General features: G+C 41.9%; 1 protein-coding gene across 1 annotated transcript in view; it reads right to left on the reverse strand.

The window, feature by feature from the left end:
• UBR3 (ubiquitin protein ligase E3 component n-recognin 3) overlaps nucleotides 1-20,338 on the reverse strand; it is a 226,773-nt gene that overhangs the window by 203,624 nt on the left and 2,811 nt on the right. The window contains exons 2-4 of the mRNA XM_085872189.1: nucleotides 15,217-15,356; nucleotides 10,109-10,261; nucleotides 4,306-4,446 (exon numbers count right to left, since the gene is read on the reverse strand). Coding sequence (XP_085728315.1) covers nucleotides 4,306-4,446; nucleotides 10,109-10,261; nucleotides 15,217-15,356 — 434 coding nt within the window. The remainder of the gene's footprint in view (nucleotides 1-4,305; nucleotides 4,447-10,108; nucleotides 10,262-15,216; nucleotides 15,357-20,338) is intronic.

Genomic DNA, 20,338 nt, shown 5'->3' on the forward strand with positions numbered 1-20,338 from the left:
CCATGTCACATTGCATTTAATTATTTGCTTTAATACAAGACCTGTCTCTTCACTGACAGAAATACCAATCTTTGCTGTGATGGCTAATCAATAGGGCAAGAAGAAAAAGGATTCCTGGGAGTGCGGGAGAACCAGTGTCGCAAGTTGACATTTGCAGTTTCAACATTTGCCCATGTACCCATTTGTAAAAAAAAGAATTTAAAAGTATTTTTGCATCACAAACCTTCCCAGGAGTTCCCTGAATTCACCGTAGTTGGATTTATTGAAATCCATTAATCCGTTCTCAACTTATAACACAACAAACAAAGACAGACAGACACAGCTCCTTTTATAATAGATATTCTGTATGCAGAATGGAAATTAATATACAAAGGGTCCAGTCAGCATGGGGCTACACTCAGTAAAAGTAGTCGGCGCACGATCCTATACGACCTCAAACAAGGAAATGAGGCCATTTGGTCCATTGATGCCATAGTACACTCCTGGGCTAATTTTTGATACAGCTTTAAACTACAATCTTCTCAATGTTTTGCTGAAGTCTTAGAAGTAACTCGATCACGATGGGGTGACCCCAAATTGTTCTCAAATAAGGGAAAGCTCTGGGAAGTTCCCTAAGTTGAAGCCTTTTTCATCACTGGCTTGCATCACTTTCCATGTTTGAGACCAACAGCAACAAAGTACACCAAAGATCATCAACTCCTCAAAAATGGAAAGAACAATATATTCAAGGTTCAGCTTTTAGCTTATTAAAACCACACCTGGTGTCATATTAGTCAATAACCATCCAGCATGTAGGTTTAAACTGCAGTGAATATGGTAATCGACAAGTGTGGTTCAAAACAATCGCCAAGAAAGAAAAAATATTCCCAAGTGCATTTAGGGTTTCCCCAAGGGATAAAGACAATCCAAGCTGTAAAATGGTTTTTATCCCGAAACCAAAATTAATCCAAATCACTGACAGTAAAATCATAATATAAATATTCGTAAAGAGAATAATTTTCACACAATCGCAGACGAAACATTTCATGTTGGTGGTGAAATTGCTTTGCAATCATTCAATGGGGTTTGTGTGCTCAGTCCCAGCCTCCCAACCACCCCAGGCCCACCTTGTTTGCATTATTCTTCCACAATGACTAAAGCTATTGCAGCTAATAGTAATCCTTCCTCTTAGTTGATGGGAAGAACATAATCATGAGAAAGTCTAAGTTAATATTACGAGGATTTTAAGCACATCACAAAGGGTTCTCATCTTCTCAACCTGGCCTTTAAAAGAGGATTGAGCCTGATATGCTTACATCGTTTTCTGGGGAAAAGCATCATATAAATACATCGTGTCACTCTCAGGAGAGGATAGAGGCAGCAAGTCCCCTTCACTTGTCACACTTGGATAGACACTATATATACTGTCGTGGCAAAATATATTGGCACCCTTGCACTTTTCTTATAATTATGCACCATTTCTTCCAGAAAATTGTTGCAAAAAAGAAAAAAAAAAATTGGAATCCACAAAGATATTTCTTTGGTTTGTCATAGAACAAAACAAAAAAAAAAATCTGGAAAAAAACATTACTCAATCTTAGCTTATTCCACAAAGACATCAGAAAATGACCCGGGCAATATTATTGGCACCTTTTAGAAGTTGTTTGAAATAATTAGATTTCAAGGAGGTGTTTCTCCTTTACTTTGGAATTGAACTCCCTCTGGTGAGTTGTAGGTGTCTGCAGTATAAAAATCACTCATTCAACCAGTTTTAATCGAGAAAAGGAGTCAATCTGCTGTTTTGTGTCACTGTGTGTACCACAATGAGCATGAAGAAAAGAAAGAAAACCAGAGAATTGTCTGAGGTCAGACACAAGATTGTCGCCGAGCATGGGAAATCTCAAGGCTACAAATCCATCTCCAAAGAACTTGATGTTCCTGTGTCCACCGTACGCGATGTTATCAGGAAATTTAAGGCCCATGGCACTGTCACCAACCTCCCTGGACATGGCCACAAGAGAAAAGTTGATCGAGGCTTGTTCGAATGGTGGAGAAAGCATCTCGATCAACTGCCAAACAGATTCAAGCTGACCTTCAGACACAAGGTATGACAATTTCAACTCACACCATCCGTCGCCAACTCAATAAAAGGGGGTTCTATGGTAGGAGACACAGGAGGACCCCACTGCTGAGAGAGACACAAAAGAAAGCCCGACTGGAGTTTGCCAAAACACGCCCGAACAAGTCAAAATCCTCCTCGGAGAATGTCCCATGGACAGATGAGACCAAATTAGAGCTTTTTGGTGAAGCACATCATATCTGCGTTTCCAGAAAACAAAATGAGGATTTTAAAGAAAAGAACACCTTCCCAGCAGTCAATCATGGAGGAGGTTCAGTGATGTTTTGGGGTTGCTGTGCTGCCTCTGGCACTGGGTTCCTTAAATGTGTGCATGGCATCATGAAATCAGGAGATTGCCAAGGCATTGTGGAGCACAATGTTCAGCACAGTGTCAAAAAGCTGGGTCTCTGTTGAAGGTCATGGGTCTTGCAGCAGGACATTGATCCCAAACGCACTTCAAAAAGCACCCAGGAATGGTTCAAGACAAAACGCTGGACTGTTCTGAAGTGGCCAGCAATGAGTTCAGATCTAAATCCCATTGAATACCTGTGGGGAGATCTGAAAAGAGCAGTTGGGAGAAGGAACCCTTCAAATCTGGGAGAACTGGAGTAGTTTGCACAAGAAGTGTGGGCCAAACTGCCAGTAGAGAGGTGTATGAAGCACTTGACTGAAGTTATTTTGTCCAAAGGCTGTGATACCAAATATTAAGTCTCGGGTGTCAATAATTTTGTCATTACGATTTCTTTATATTTTCTGATTTAAAAGAATATACAGGTAGTCGTCGAGTTACGACCGCAATTGGTTCCAACCAATCGGTCGTAAGTCGAACAACGTATATTTTACATACAAAAAAAAAAAAATGTTTTTTTGGGGGCCACTTTACGTGGTCGTAAAGTGGTCGTAAAGTCGAACAGTCGTAAGTCAAGGACTACCTGTATTAAGTTCTGATTCAAAAACAAAGGTCTATAATATCAACAGTGAAAAAATTAATTGTGGAGACAAAATTAGTCAATTTCAACTTATTTTCGACAAAGTTGTGAGTTATTTGAAAAAAGTGCAAGGGTGCCAATATTTTTTGCCACGACAGTACAAGGTGTCCAATTATTGTCGGTGCAAAAAAATGTTTGTTTAACTATTTTTGTATGATCGAAGGGCCATGGTGACAAGATCTTGTTATGTAAGAAAATTGTATACCAAAGCCTCATCGATTATTTTTTCACTGTAGATAAAAGATTAAATGGTAATGATCTATTCAGATCCTCAAGTGTTCAAGCTACCAGCCATCAACCATGTGAATATTTTTTGCCCCCTCCCCCACCCTTACAATACAGATTATGCCCATGTACAAACACAATGGAAATATTGTACAATTACAGCATAAGATAATTTTACCATCATGATATGCATATATTTTCTTCATCTCATGGTAAATTGCAAATCATCCAACACAAGTTACCATTTTCCGTGCCAACAACAACCAGACATCTAGTGCACCAACAAACAGCAACTAAATTTAACCTGTCTATTTAAAATCCCTTCCAGTCACAGGATGTAACCTAATCTGCAGAGCACTTGCTCAACACGGGAAAGGCCACATGATCACGAGTTGTCAATAAAACTGAATTACCTGCAATCCGTTGCACTGGGACAGAATAACTCACATGTACAAAAGCAAATATACATTACGTCATATAGAATATTTATATAAAATCCGTTTATAATTGTTTTATCAATTATAATTAATTTAATCCATGACTCATTTTGGAGGTGAAAGTTTGAAATTATACAACTCATTGCCTGTTGAAAGAATGAGCTTGTACCAAGTATAAACTCACCAACAGTCAAAAGTGAAAATGGAGGTAAACAAAGCTGAAACAACCATCGCATTGCAAGTGTTTAAAGAGACTTGTGCAACTTAAAATGTGATGCAATGATTTCTTTCACTGTTAATGAAGGCACTGTTGTATGCCACAATCTGATTTCATCGGATCTGTCACATGTGCTGGAAAACTGTTGGGCACTTTGTTGATATTTCTACAGGCAAACAGATCTTCTCGCCAGGGAAATAACTTGTAATTTGGCCAGGGTACTGGCACACAATGGTCTCTTCCTTTTGAAAGGCACGATGGGATCTGTCTCCCAGCATAGGCAATCAAATGGGACACCCGGTTTAACTTATACATGTATGGTTGGGAAGGCAAATCTACCGGTTGCTGTAGTGCAGCCAAGCGCGAGCACTTCATGAGAAGGGAATGTCGACTGCAGCCGTGTACTCTCAAGTGCCGATTGATACTTTGCGTAGCTCCAATCCCAGCGGACTTTCCCAGAGTTCTTCTGTAACTCTGAGTCTGAGTGATGGGAGGAAAAAAAAGAATCAATGTATTTTAAAAGGGCATTTAAAAATAGGGGTGTTAGAGGATAAAATGCTGAACTTCATAACACTTGCAATGTAATCAAGAACCGACTTGATTTAAAATTATTGTTAAAGATAATTCAATTCTTCTGAAAGAGAAAAAAATGTGCATTCTTTTAAACCTGAAGATGGAAACAGCATGTGAGCGAGTACAAAGTACTCGTCATGTATTTATTCTCAGATTTGACGAGGAATCTTTTTCTTTCACTGGCAACATTCAATACACAAGATATTTTTGGTCGTTTTTACAACAAAAAAGGAAATATAAAGCATTTGAAAATGGAAAGCCCGTCCACTTTGTATTCGGACGTCTTCTTCCGTATGCTTCACGGTACCTTTGACCTTTTGACCAAATTCTTAATTTGTCTTGTCCATATTCCCATAATAAAGTCTTCTTCAAAATTTTATGACAACACCTCAAATTATACTTAAAATTTCAGGTCAATTATATGAAAATTGATGATTTTATGTGATGCTGAACTTTGACCTTTTGACCAAATTCTTAATTTGTCTTCTCCATCGTCTCAGAATAAAGCGTTGTTGAAAATGCGATGACAAAAGCTCAAAAAGTTATGGCCCGGACAGACATAGACAGACACACACAGAAGCGATTGCAAAACTCCGTCTTCCACTGCGGACGGGCTAAAAACAAAATAAGGAACGCGTTTGACAAATGTAATGTTTCATTCTGGGTAAAGTTCATCCATCAGACCAATATCCTGAACAATTTAATGGAAGGATGTTCGAGCCCAGCAGGGACAACAATTCAAGACAAATAAGCCTCGTGTAGTCATAAAAACTTTTCCAACTTGGCCAAAGCATTCACCACCTTGTACACCAAGGACTCGACTGTCTCAGCACGAATTCAAAATCATCTCCGATTGAATAAGGGAGGTTGCAAAAAGAATGATGTTGCAGAGCTTATCACGTCTCAGAGGACTGCACATAACACGTGTACAAAATCCTGCAGATGGCAAAGATTTACAACCTCGTCATCTTCTCTCCAACCTGGTATGCTTCCGGGACATCAGAACGCCTGACATGATTAGCAGCATGGTTCAAGGATATCAAATGCATTAACTTTAGAGGGTGGGACAAAACGAAATATGGACATTAAAAAAATAATGATGTTCAGAACTCGCTTCAGCTTAAGGTATGTGCAGATGTGGTAGACATCTCATGCCTGCCTGGTTTCTGAATGCCAAGTTCCAGAATTTTGCGATCAAAACCTACATTCCAGGTGTAGAATGGAGGTGAGACAAGACTACATGACTGCTATGTAACAATGTGATTTGAGATTTTAGTTTCGATGCCACTCAGACACGACCAATATGCACAAATTGCATTTACCAATATTCAGTCTTTTCTCTACATCTTGACTTTCCCGAAGAAAATGGGCCACAAACACATTTTCAACATTGCACATAATGCAGAATACGAAGACAATGGTGCAGAAGAAAATTCAACACGACGCAGAAGAATATTCCTGGTGCATGTAATGAAAATGTCTCGTGCCAAAAATTAAGAAAACACGTTTGGACGGTGCCACATTCATGAAGGAAAAAAGAAAATATCTGAACTTCTCTGAGCAGGAAAAACTAAGCAGCAAGTCGATGAAAGAAAAGCAAGGTTCCTCATTGGTGTACAAGTACTGTACCAGACTCTGTGGCGTAACGGTTAGTGTCCACTCTGAGTCTGGGAGACCAGCAGTTCGAACCCGACAAAGGCAAAGTCGTACCAAAGACTTACAAATGGTACATGCTGCTTCCTTACTTGATGCTCAGAATTTAAAAAGGATAGAGCATGAGGAAACAACAAAGGTTGCCAACCATTGCACAGGTTTGATGGGCTTAAAGGCCTCCTTCTGCATTGAAGTTTCTTGTAAGGAAACATTATTATGGCTTCAAGCCAAATGGCTGAAGCCCTATTGAATTCGTTCGTATTATAATTATTATTAAAGGCGTTTTTATGTTCCACTGACCGATTTTGTGGCGGATCTGGAGGGAAAACTGTTGGATGAAATTCAACGAAACTTAACACCATAATAACTCTCCACCTGAAGTTTCTACTATGAAACATTTGATGATGTAGGTCACGTGGTATGGCGGCCATATTGGATTTTCTCCAAAACCTAAAAACATCTTCTTCTCCAGAACGGATAACACGACAGCCTCAAACTTTTGCACACATTTGCATTGTTCCATGGGAATGTTAAGTTGTTAATTTGGTCGAAATCGTTACATAACTCATATGATTTAAAATGATGCCGATTCGCCTCATTAAATATGCAAAATATGCAAATGAGAGTTGAAAAAATTTAATGACAAATTTAGATAGCACATAAACAGGGGACTCCCAATATATTTATACTATGTCTGTATTTGACCCCAGTGAGCCCCCAGCACCCCCCCCAAAGTTGAAAATCACCCATTTTTGAAATGTCATAAAATGAAAACAACGCTTGGATGAAATTCAATGAAACTTAAACACGTAATAACTCTCCACCTGAAGTTTATACTTTGAAAATTTTGATGACGTAGGTCACGTGGTATGGCGGCCATATTGGATTTTCTCGAAAACCTAAAAACATCTTCTTCTCCAGAACGCATAACCCAACAGCCTCAAGCTTTTGCACACATTTGCGACGTTCCATGGGAATATTAAGTTGTTAATTTGGTCAAAATCGTCACTAAATTTATATGATTAAAATTATTCCGATTCGCCTCATTAAATATGCAAAATAAGCAAATGAGAGTTGAAAAAAAAAAATCGAATGACGGATTTAGATAGGCCTTAAAGAGGGGACTCCAAATATGTTTACATTATGTCTGTATTTTAGCCCAGTGAGGACCCAGAGCCCCCCAAAGTTTAAAATCAACCATTTTTGAAATGTCGTTAAATGAAAACAATGGTTGGATGAAATTCAATGAAACTTATCCATTTAATAACTCTCCACCTGAAGTTTATACTTTGAAAATTTTGATGACGTACGTCACGTGGTATGGCGGCCATATTGGATTTTCTCCAAAACCTAAAAACATCTTCTTCTCCAGAAAGGATAACCCGACAGCCTCAATCTTTTGCACACATTTCCGACGTTCCATGGGAATGTTAAGTTGTTAATTTGGTCGAACTCGTTAGATAATTTATATGATTAAAATGATGCCGATTCGCCTCATTAAATATGCCAAATATGCAAATGAGAGTTGAAAATTTTAATGACAGATTTAGATAGTTCATAAACAGGGGACTCCAAATATGTGTATACTATGTCTGTATTTGACCCCAGTGAGGCCCCAGAGCCCCCCAAAGTTTAAAATCACTCATTTTCGACATGTCGTAAAATGAAACCGAAAGAGGATAGAGCTATAGTGACTGCACATTCTGGAAGATCGTTTAACATCCTACAAGTTCGCCATTTACAATGATATGCAAATGTGTAGTTATTGGACTTTTTTCGGGACTTGAAACTTTGTCCAGCCTCGATTTGTCCAATGTGAAGTTTCTTTCTTTATCAGGTATTGCTATCGGCTTTACAATCCTTCATTGATATAACATGAGGGACACCGTAGCGAGACCCCATTGCAGACTCAGTGCAAATTAAAGTCCTTTGAAGTCGGATGCACGGGTTGAAGCCCGGGATTACTGGTTTACCAGTTTTAATTAAAAGTGCTGCTGTACAATGTGAGGATCTTTGTAATGGTTCTGCCAACCATAACATGCAGATTTTAATTTCAGACTATATTTCACATTACCTTTGAACTGAATGCACAGTTATCTGCGACAAAAAGGAATGGGATCTCACACGATGAATCAGAGTGTCTCGTCCTGTTACTTTCACACCACAGACAGGTTGGTGGCTGCTCTGTATTCTACTTCCTCCTTTTTGGTATTGCACCCTCTGTCCTCTCTTGGCTTTTTTGTTCCAGGTTTCTACAGGATGCACACCGTCTGCCAATAACTCTCTTCTTGTTAAAGTCGCAAAACCCAGGCTCACTGCTCACCTCCTTCACTCATTCCTCTTTTCTCTTGCCTGTGGAACCAATCCCTGGAGTTTGTCAGGGGTGTGTACTGGCCCCCACACATTTCAGCACTTGAATGGACTGGATTCTGGGGAGGATGTCGGAGAGATCAAGCTGTGGTGCATCGTTTGGGAATGTCAAAATCTCTGACCTTGATGTCGCAGATGATGCAGTCATCTTTGCAGAAACTCTGGATATCCACCTTTGAGGTGCTGAACCAGGAGTCGGAGCCGCTGGGATTACGGATTTCCTGGATCAAAACTAATGTTCAGGCTTTCAATGACATCTTGCATGCTGCTATCTTGTCTATACCCGTTTGTGGTGAGTATGTTGAGGTCACAGAGAAATTCACTTCCCTTGTTTGTGATATTCATGGCTCTGCTGGCTGTGACCAGAGGTCAACAGACTTCTGGGATGGGCCTGGTAAATCATGGAATCACTGGATCATGGGGTGAGGCGCTGCCGGTACCTGTGCAGGACGAAGGTCCGAGTCTTCAGGTCCTTGGTGCTTCCAGTCTTGCTCTATGGATGCGAGACCTCGACTCTGACCAGGGATCTGAGACGGACACTTGATTCCTTTGGTACCAGGTCTCTTCGGAGAATCCTTCACTATCGCTGGTCAGACTTTGTGTCCAACGAGCGGTTGCTGAGAGAGACTCAGACAAGATTTGTTACCTGCATCGTCCGTGAGCATCAGCTGTGGCTGTATGGGCATGTGGCTCGTTTTCCTGATGCTGATCCTGCTCACCAGATTCTCTCAGCAAGAGAGCCTCATGAGTGGAGGAGGCTAATGTGCTGACCACGTGCCCCGTGGTTGATCAGCATCTCAAGGAGATGGGGATGGGCCAGGCATCTGCCTGGGGGATGGCCAGATGGAGGACCCTGGAGTACCGGCGGAAGGTGGACGCAGCGACACACTGCTCCGGCGCGTGCTCCCATACCTGACCTGACCTGTGGAACCAACTTCCCCAGTCTGTTCGGTCACATTCTTCCTTCTAGGGCTTCAAGACACCGATTCACCACTACGTCAAGTACCCCCATCCATACTCATATCTTCTCCCCCAAATGATCCCATTCCCAAACAATCCATTTTACAAAGTCATTGTAACCCCCCCTCCCTCCCTCCCTCAACTCTTTCCATTTGTGAGTTGTTGGTTGGTTTGTTCCTTTTGTGTTTCAGCTCCGTTTTCCCCTTCCTCTTCTTCCTGTGTTTCATAAAACTTGTGTACAGTTTATTCACCAACATGCGTCACCCTCTTTCCCCTTTCCACTTCATCTCACCCTCACTTCTCCTCTGCTGTTGGTGTTTCCTCCTTTCCATTTTGTTCCCTTCCATGAGCCTCGATCATGTATTATGTAAATAATAAACTAATTAATTAATTAATGACATGGTTACTCGTATTGTGTTGCAAGTGAAAGCCTGCCAGTAAAAAAGGAGGCACGAGGTCTGAAAAGTCAATGTTTTTACGAAAAGGTCGAGCATGTATCGAGTGATAAAATTAGTCACACTTGGAATTTATGAACCGTCAGCATTGTTGGCAAGATTGCAGTTTAAGCAGGACGAGCGGAACTCACGTGAATTGAGATCTTGGTAGCTCTGCCGGTTGGTGAGCACCTCAGTGACAACCGAACGCATGGCATCCCCCATTTTGGTGAGTTCCTCAAGCAAGATGAGCAGCTTTTCTGCTTTCTGCACAGGATTTGGTGATTCGGGCTCACTCAAAAGTCCTGCTCAACACAGGCAAGGCACGGTCACATGAGGCTCGTTTCAAGAAAATCCATAAACACCAACATGTCCCTTCAGCACATCTGACGGACAGCACATCCAATGGCAAGCCTTTTTCTTTTTAAAGTACATATTCCCAACATGACCACCAATGGAATAATTTATGCAACTGATGCCCCAAATTGAACCAAAGTAAATAAATAGCGACATGCCGAATAAGAGATTTTGTTCAAAGAACTACCCTTGTCCACATGGAGACATGGGTTGAAGGAAGAGCTTTGTCACCAGTTGCAATTGCTGGTGTCAATGTCTCTGGCCCAAATATCCCAAAAGCCAAGCTCAGTAGCATTACTTTATTCATCTGCAAGGAGACCTCGTTTGGTGGACTGACTTTGGCATGCATTGTAAAAACATCCCTCAAACTTACAGAAAGAGCCAAGACAGACAGTCTACAACACAGAATGGTTTAACTTCTTTCACATTTTAAAAAAAGTAAAGTAATTTAATATACTGTCGGATGCCACTATTCGCGGGGGATACATTCCTGAAAAATGCCGCAAATGCTGGGGCGTTGTGTTTTGTTTTTTTTGACATGGTCTAGGCTCGTGTGACAGCAATTACACAGAACAAATCAGGATACAACTTAACAAAGGGAACACACCAACAACAGGGCGGAAGGAGAAAGTAGATGGTGACGGACAAACAAGCAATGCAGGTTATGATTACAGGAAGGGAGAATACAAAGTGTGGACAATGTGGATACAAAAGCAAAATTGTGTTTGACCAGTTTGTGATTTTGTCAAAGTCTGAGGAGAGGGAAGAGGCTGCTGCCTGTCTGTCAGAAGGATGAGAGATGTCACGGCAGAGAGTGGAGTCATCGGCAAAGAGATAGAGGATTTTCCAGAGAGTCAGTGAGATCAGTGATGAAGATTAGGAATAACATGGGACCAAGAACACTGCCTTGGGGTACTGCAGCCTTGACAAGGAGCGGAGGAGAAAGGGTTCTGTTGAGAGACACATGTTGACTACAAGAGTGAAGGAAATCAGTAATCCAAGAGTGGAGTTGGCCTTGGATTCCAGAAGCAAACAGTTTGGAGAACCAGGCCGGATGCTAGACTGTATCAAAAGCTCAAGATATGTCCAGAAAGACAGTCCTGATCTCATGTCTGATATTGAGGGCTTCCATCCATGATTATGCCTGGTGTTGGCTTAATGGTTAGGGTGGTGGACTTGGGATCCTGGGATCCTGAGTTCAAACCCAACTCAGATGTTGAATTAATACCAGGTGGGGTTGACTCAGTCTGTCATCCTTCTGAGGTTGGCAAAATGAGTTCCAGCTTGCTGGGATGATTGAGCCATTCGAGTATCCTGTGGCGGAGTGGAAACCCATCCAGGATTGTGCCCAATAGCCCAGTAGACTGCTTCAGCAGCACCAACGCTCTATACATAGTGTGGTCCCAATAGATGGTTGAATCCATTGTTGGTAGAGATGAAGCTGCATGTCCAAGGGAGAGTGACTAGGTCTGAATCTGAATTGGTGATCTGACATGAGGCTGTTGGAGAAAAGGAATGATTTTATGTCAACTGCGATGATGGATTCCATTCCATGACCTTGCTAATGATTGGACGTACAGTATGTGAATTGGGCTATAGCAAAAGGGGATCCGTTTTTGCACCTTTTTTTATGTCATGCTGAGATGTTGGCCAATTTCAAATTTCCCAGGTGGATTTCAGTGATCAGTCCTTTAGTGTAAAAAAAAAATAAAAAAAATCCATCCATCCATCCATTGGGACCATACTCTGTGCAGAGCATTGGTTCAGCCTGAGCAGTCTCCTTTGCTCTTGGGCGCAATCCTGGACGGGTCGCCACTCCGACACAGGATACCAGCATGCTGGTACTCATTTTTCCGACCATGGAAGGATGACACAGGCCGAGTTAACCCCACCTGGTGTTAATTCAACAGCTGAACGGGATTTGAACTCAGGACCCAAGGATCCCAAGCTCACCAACCCTAACCATTAAGCAAACACGAAGCATAATAATTATAATAATAATCATAATATACATCGAATTCACAAAGCACGAATGTAGAAGCAGGTAAAACTTTATGACCTGCGAATAACAGGGTCCAACAGTATCGTAATGGAACATGGTCTCGAACCACCAATATACTGCCACGCTGGTGGGAGACGAGAGGGCACCACTTCCACTCTGTAATTTGCGTGCAGGTCAGTAGTTTACAAACCATGCAGTCATTGGTGAATTTGCATGTTGAAATGGCTGACAGGCATCCCACTTTTACGAGCACCTTAATGCACACACCCAACTCACCCATCGAACAAGTTTGTTCAAATTTCCTATGCACTTAAATGGAGTTCCGATTCCCCCAATGACTAAAAAAAAATAGGTTTTCATACGTAATAACGCAACACAGAATACTCCAAGTCTAAACTATTTTATAACGATCCAATTTCAAATAACCACTTGATTTTTGAAGGCGAGACATGACTCGGCAGTGGATGGATTCCCTGAACTTCAAACAAAAAGGGAATCTGAGTAATCTTAGCAGACATATTCCAAAACATTAATCGCCATCTCTACTTCGTATGCTATCTGCCAATGGCAATCATGGATCTATCTGTCTTTGCTCAGTTGGTGAACTTCGTGAACAAGTGCAAACCGTACGTTTCACTTTGACACCGTTCTATCCCTGAAAAGGGGAATTGTTCAGAGCTACCTCTGTTTTATTAAGGAACACTATTTGTCTGAACATTAACTCATCACAAGAAAAGGCAGGCTGTCAGTACATGCCCACCTGATGATCTGCAGAAGATAGCAAGTTCATGCATGGACACTTAAAATAAGAGTTAGAAAGAAAAACACCTGTTGGTTTCTCCATGCAGTTAGATACATGCTTACAATGTTATATGTAAGTACATGTGGAGTTCTTGTCCAACAAATGAAAATAAAACTACAGCAAAGCCGAGGGCATGCCATCTCAAATCCCAACGCTTCCCACATAAAGCAAAGTTGAAAGATGGCAAAAAGTTCCAACAGAATTGACCCAATGTCAAATTTTGAGGTTAAAAAAACAACCTGTTTTGACCCATGTGACCCCAAGTCTTCAATCTTGGGGCATGAACCAGGGGTCAAGCCCCCCCCCCCCCAAATTTACATATTTCATGCATCCTCAATGTTGATAAAATGTGCCTCGGATGGACAGTAAACTGGGTGTCCCGTCTCCCAGCATTAGTTGGTGGATGTTAAAGATCCAATGGTGTCCTTCGTGAAGAGGAGGACTGTTGGTGACACCATGAACAAATTCCAAATTCACGCCTTCACCAGAGGGCACAGCTGCACCCTCAACCAGTGAAGGAGGACCCTGGAGTACCGGCGGAAAGTGGATGCAGCGAAGCACTGCTCCGGCGCTTCCGGACCCTCAACCCCCGCTGCGTTGTGTTGCACATGAACGAAGAAGTGGAAGATTAAAAAAAATATTTTTAAACTCTGCTCGTCATTGCATATTTTTGGTATTTGACCTTTCAACACCACCACAGTTTGTAGGAGGGCAAAAATGATAACTGCTCTCGCATCTTCTTGTCATGTGTTAATCCTAACTACCAATTTGGTGAATTTGTGTACAACCGTTTAGAAGGAGATAGCTGGACGGACAGACAGAGCAGACAGACAATTACAATAAACCCTCTTTTTTTTGGCCAAAAAGCATGGGGATAACAAAAGAAATCTCTACTCAGAGGCACCTCTAATGTGTTAATTTGATACCACTTGCTAGTTGAAATCTCCAACGACACAAAACACAAGAATTGGGAATAATGATGCTGTTACAAAACATGTCTGATGTCTGATCACACATACGTCCCATCACAGCAACGCGGTTAGATTTTAATTACAGTCTTGCCTGAATCAGAGAGCAAAGGCAGGATTTTACAGAAGATGAAAGTTTACATCTTTTGGGGATTTTTCTCCAAATAGCCGACAAAGAGCACAGTTATCGGCAAGACAATACGAGCCATTTCCCAAGGAAGCCGGTTGTCATTGATGCAAATGTAAAACAAAACCGAGATTGGCCTTCGAGTTCGAGAAGACAGACTGGTTTGAATGGAGGGTTGTGGCCCTGGCAAGTGTTCAAAAATGCCATACAGATTGTCACCGTGATGAGGAAGTAAGTAGACAACAGGAGAGAATGACTATTTCATAAGAGAAAAAACAAAGTACAGCACGAGAAAAATATTTTGGTGTTAATGTTGTGAAAAGATTGGGGAAAAAAATTTTGGAACAGAGTTAGTCATCGAAAGAAGGAAAAAAAGAAAGAAAGAGGTTGGAGATCAGAAGGGATGGAGCTTGACATATCTATCCATGAGCACTGAGCAAGCATTCATCTCAGATGACCTGCCTGGCAGAGTATTCGCTCATCGTTAGAACAACTCACACCACAATGATAATAATGGGAGAGGGAACATTTTGGTGATGATGAGAATGGCATTCCTATAACAGCTCGGGATTTTATTTTATTTGTATCCATGATTGAGGCTCGTGGTAGAGCTAGAGCAGAGTGTAAGGAAACAGAATAGAAGTGAGTGAGATCAAGGGGAAAGGGAGAAGGACACATGAGGATGAATAAGATGTGCACAAGCTGAATGAAATTCAGCAAGAAGAGGAAGGGGGAAGTGGGGAAACAGAAAAGGAACAAAACAATCAACAAACTAACAAACAAAAAGAGGTGAGGAAGAGGGGTAAAAATGACGATAACTTGGAAAAAGGGAGTGCTTGGGAATGGCGTCACTTGCAGTAAAAATAAATAAATAAATAATTTTAAAGAGTATAACTTGGTGAGTATGGATGGGATCACATAGATCTGGATGGGGTCACGCTCTTTTTCACCAACAGGCAATTACTACATGCCATTTTTCAAACGGGAGACAAAAACGTGCTTACTGTTCGGTAAGTACTTGTCACGAAGGTGTCTGAGCAATGTGTACACTAGTCTGGGCAGCACAAGTGCAGGGAGTAGCAGCAAGTCCTGTGGTACACTGGGAGCACTTTCGCTGCCCTTGCGTCCATGCCGATGGCAAAACCTGCCGTGGAGATGGCAAGGAAGGGGGGGGGGTCATCAATTTATTACACGTGCATGAGAAAGTGCTTGGGGGTGGAGGAGGAGCTAAAGCCAGAAATATTAAGCTGGAAAAAAATGCAGAAGGATAGGAGAAAGGAAGCGAGGGATGGGGGAAAACAAAGATATATTGTGGAGGTCAAAAACTTTGTTACGCAAAAAAAAAAAAAAAAAATGACCGCTGTAATAAAAGTAATAAAGGTAATGCAACAAGCTGCATCACACTTGAAACACAAATGTTCCAGACAGACACAGACACAGACACAGATCGAACTTTTTTTTTAACTGCGGTATCCAATAATCATATTGGAGCTTTCAAATGAATTGCATGGACACGAGGAAACAATGGACAATTTACAGAGAAACCAAAAAGTAATAATAACTTGAAAGTTGAGAGAACATGATAACCTTGGCAAGTGTTGAAGTATATACTTGAATTTTAATAAAATAATGATTTTCACACGTTGACTGCCGACTACGAGTATACTATACTCGTAGTATACTATAATCGAAGTGCTGGGTGTGCCCAATTCTGCCACTATGAGTATTCTCGTGGAAAAGATTACGCTGTTGTATTGTGAACAGAATATGCTTCCATGCCAGAAAACGCAGCAACAAATATCTGCTGGCAATTTGATGAACAAAAATTTATGTAAAAATCATGATCATCATTTTCAGTCTTCATCTGCATCCATACGTGCCATTTTGAAGTGCAATGACAAGTTTAAAAAAAGAAAGAACACATGGTACTCAGCACGTGATCTAACATGAGCAATGATGTAATACCAACGTCTATTCAGTGCTAAAAATAGTCCGACTAGATAGCTGGTACCTGGTATACGGAATTGAAAAATCTTGTCCCACTGCCTGCTAATAGTTTTCTCACAACATGGGGTTTCCCCAGTGAGGGATAATAAATTAACTTTTATTTGCTCATGGAAGGGTAAAATTTAAAAAAAGAAGTAGATGCGAATTTGCATACGTGGCTTGCAAATGGGTGTGGTGTATCTATCTATAATTCCAGCAATGTGTGTGTGTGTGTGTGTGTGTGTGTGTGTGTGTGTGTGTGTGTGTGTGTGTGTGTGTGTGTCAGAGTGTGTGTGTGTGTGTGTGTGTGCGTGTGTGTGTGTGTGTGTGTGTGTGTGTGTGTGTGTGTGTGTGTGTGTGTGTGTGTGTGTGCGCGACCGCCGTTTCTCGACAACCTCTGGTCCGATCTAATTGAAACTTGCCAGATATGTTGCTGGGGACCTGAGGATGTGCCTTTTCAAGGTTTGATATTAATCGGACAAGTGCTTCCCAAATTATGGCCATTTACTTCCCAAACCAATGGTAGACACGTTGTTGCGTGGGCGTGGCCGATGGGGAAGGGAAGCACAGCCACGTTCCCCATTACGGGTTACAACGTACGGGCTTCCGGAGAGTGATGACTTCGTGTATTCTAATAATTTCTCGATTTCTTATGCGCATTTATAGATAAACACAATGGCCCAAGTTATGATCGTTTTCATATTAGACGGTGCATAAATTTCAGGAACATCAGAGTGCTGGTATGCTCCGAACCAGGAAGTAAATTTTTTCTCTCTCTTCTCTTCTCTTTTTGTTTTTCCTTGCCACGACATTGCGAAAAGGTAAAATACGTTGGCGCTAATTGAATAATTGGGTATTAAAAATAAATTGCGAGTAATCGTAACTGCGAATAATATCGAACTTCTGGGTCACGCACGTACGGGCACGTGAGAGCGAAGAAACGGCCTGTGTGGTTTATTTATTTATTATTAAACGGCCTGTGTGGTTTATTTATTTATTTTTTTCGGGCACGTACTAGTACTATCAAACCGAAGAGCAAGAAGGAACCTGAAGAAGCAAAGAGCAAAGATGGAGTGATCAGGAGGAACCTGGAAAGGATTCAGATTTCAGCAGCAACTCCACAACCCTCAAAACCCATCCAGGTACAACCAAGTGAGCATTTCAGGAAAATTTCTGCAATAATTCACTCCTCTTGAGAGAGATAGATAACGAAAGAGGAATATAGAGATGAAAGAGAAGAGGAAGCAAGAATTGCAATGAATAAACAGAATTGTGAAAAAAAATAGAAATAAGTGTGAAAGAAACAAATAACAAAGATGTTGGGAAGAACCCGGACAGAAAGATTTCAGCAGTAACTCCCCAGGCTCAAACGCAGCAGCATGTGAAAGCTACTCGAGGTCCTTGCCAATCCCTATCAGTGGTGGCAGTCAACGTTTTGAAGAACCTTAAAATATCCAGAAGATTAAAACTACTGAACAGTCTCATAAATCACCTTATTTACTGTAGTAAGATGACAACTCACACTTTAGGAGATTAACAGAACCCCCAATACTGTACCAACTCACCTGCCACATCTTCTCATTATATATATATATATATATATATATATATATATATACATACATAGAGATATATATATATATATATATATATATATATATATATATATATATATATATATATATATATATATATATATATATATATATATATATATATATATATATAGTGAATTCGCGCCTCGCCGGCGTGCGAACGACCGCGTGTAACAAATAGCGGCCGCTTCGCCCACCAAACGTGCAATTCAGTCGTGACTTTCCGGATCAACACCGAAAACGAGTCACGGGTGTGTTCCAAGCACACCACAACCTTGTCCGTACTCTACCCACGAGTTACAGGGTCCGATCGCCGAATAATCGATTTACCTAATTATTCGCGCGGGTAGATTACCGAGAGATTGTACCACGCCACAGGTCGACTCCGGACACGAACCACTGAAGCGGCTCGTTCCGCGCTACAGGGATAACCGAGCGGAGTTATCGTCGACCTTGATGGTTAAGATTGGTTACCGGGTGTTTTAAACCCACTATCAATCCCTTACGTGATGCAAGATGGAGATTCAACAAAGGAAAGGACGAAGCGAAATGGAGGAACAGTTCAACAAGCAAGCACTTTATTTCACACACGTAAGCAGGCAAATAGGAGCAAAGGAAAGCACATTTATTCACGGAAGGCACATATATTACAGTAAAACAAAAGAACAAAAGTAATACACGTATACGTTTATGCAAAAAAAAACACAAGCAAAGAACCAACGCAGATCTACAACCGAATAAGGCAATTCACACGGCAACACTTAAAACAGTTCTACTTCTCAAGACTGGCGCCACCCACAGACATTTACACAAAACCCCAAAAGAAAAGGAAGTCGCGACTTCCCCAAGCGCGTCGTCCAGCCCTTGGCAACCGCAACTCCGAGTCCCTCCGGTGTGGTCCACTGGGCTCGTGCCTCGCGCCTGCACGTGTCGTCCACCCGACAGCTCGGACGGGGTTTTGGGGGAATGGGCCGGGTTTTCGCCACTATCTCGGTGCGGACGGGAGGGGGGGGGGGATGGCAGGCGCTCCGTCCCACTCGCGGGGTCTCAGGACTGCACCTGACTCCGACCGACCCTCCGACCAGGAACAATCACCAGGGAGCAGGTTCGACAACCCGTGGCAATTCGACGACCTTCACCCGACCACGACCAGACCCGAACGAACGAACAGAACCTCAACCTCTTCTTCCGAACGAACGAACCATAAGCAGGGACTCTCCAACAACTCTCCACAATTCTCATTCAGGGACAACCGACCAGCGACTCTCCATGCCCACGCCTTTTTTTAGGGTCGGGCTCCGCCCTTCGGTCCGCCACACCCCGTTCTTGGCTCCTCCTTCCTTCGAGACGCTTCCAGAAATGCCTCGAAGGGGGGCGTTCCTCTCCCCCGGCCGCGTCACACCGCGCATCCGCCAATCGGGAGATGACGCGCCACCCCCTCCCCCTTTCTCACTCAGTACGACGAGGGATGGAAGATTCAGGCGGGAGATATTTGCGCGGGCGTTTTGGGCGGGAGATATTTAAGCGGGAGTTTTGGGCGGGAGATGCCACTTCGCACCCTTGTTGCTGCTGCCACTCTGCTCCTTTTATCTGTCCCGCGGAGATCGTGACCGCACGGTCCTCGTTGAATGGCGAGTGGCGAAGATGGTGGTAGTATAGTTGTGGAAGGTGGCGTCGTGGTGTGAATGGCGTGACTGTTGGCGTCGTGTCGTGAATGGCGTGATCATTGAGATGTTGGTTGTGGCGATGTTCGTGGTTGTTCTTGCACCAAAATAATGACAGCAAAAGAAAAACGGATAACTGAAGAATCACAGCCCGAATGGATCACATATATTCCCTCTATACAACGGGTTTGGGCTAACTACACTTGGACTTATCGATATATCTCACCTGAGGACCCTTCCTGGTGTATTGCGAATTTCCACAACCGTAACTATGTATATATGTATATATATATATATATATATATATATATATATATATATATATATATATATATATATATATATATATATATATATATATATATACACACAGCTATGGAAAAAATTCAGAGAGCACTGCAAAATTATCAGTTTTTCTGGTTTAACTGTTTATAGGTATGTGTTTGAGTAAAATGAACATTTTTGTTTTATTCTATAAACTACTGACATTTCTCTCAAATTCCAAATAAAAAGTCATTTAATAGGTCTCTACCAACTTTGCACACCTTGATTGGGCAATATTTGCCCATTCTTCTGCACAAAACTGTTTAAGCTCAATCAAGTTGTGTGAGGAGCGTTGATGGACAGCAATCTTCAAGTCATGCCACAGACTTTCACCATTGGGAGAAAGGGCAAAAAATGATATAGTACTGTGTTGGTGTTCTTTTGGTGAAGAACACACACACACATACACACACACACACACACACACACACACACACACACACACACACACAGATATGTGATCATAACACACACAGCTGTGTGATCATAACACACACACCCACACAGATATGTAATCATAACACAAACACGTACAATCATAACACACACACACACAC

Source organism: Eptatretus burgeri, chromosome 3, assembly GCF_056783735.1.
Source record: "Eptatretus burgeri isolate ZD-2024b chromosome 3, Ebu_testis_v1, whole genome shotgun sequence".
NCBI lineage: Eukaryota > Metazoa > Chordata > Myxini > Myxiniformes > Myxinidae > Eptatretus > Eptatretus burgeri.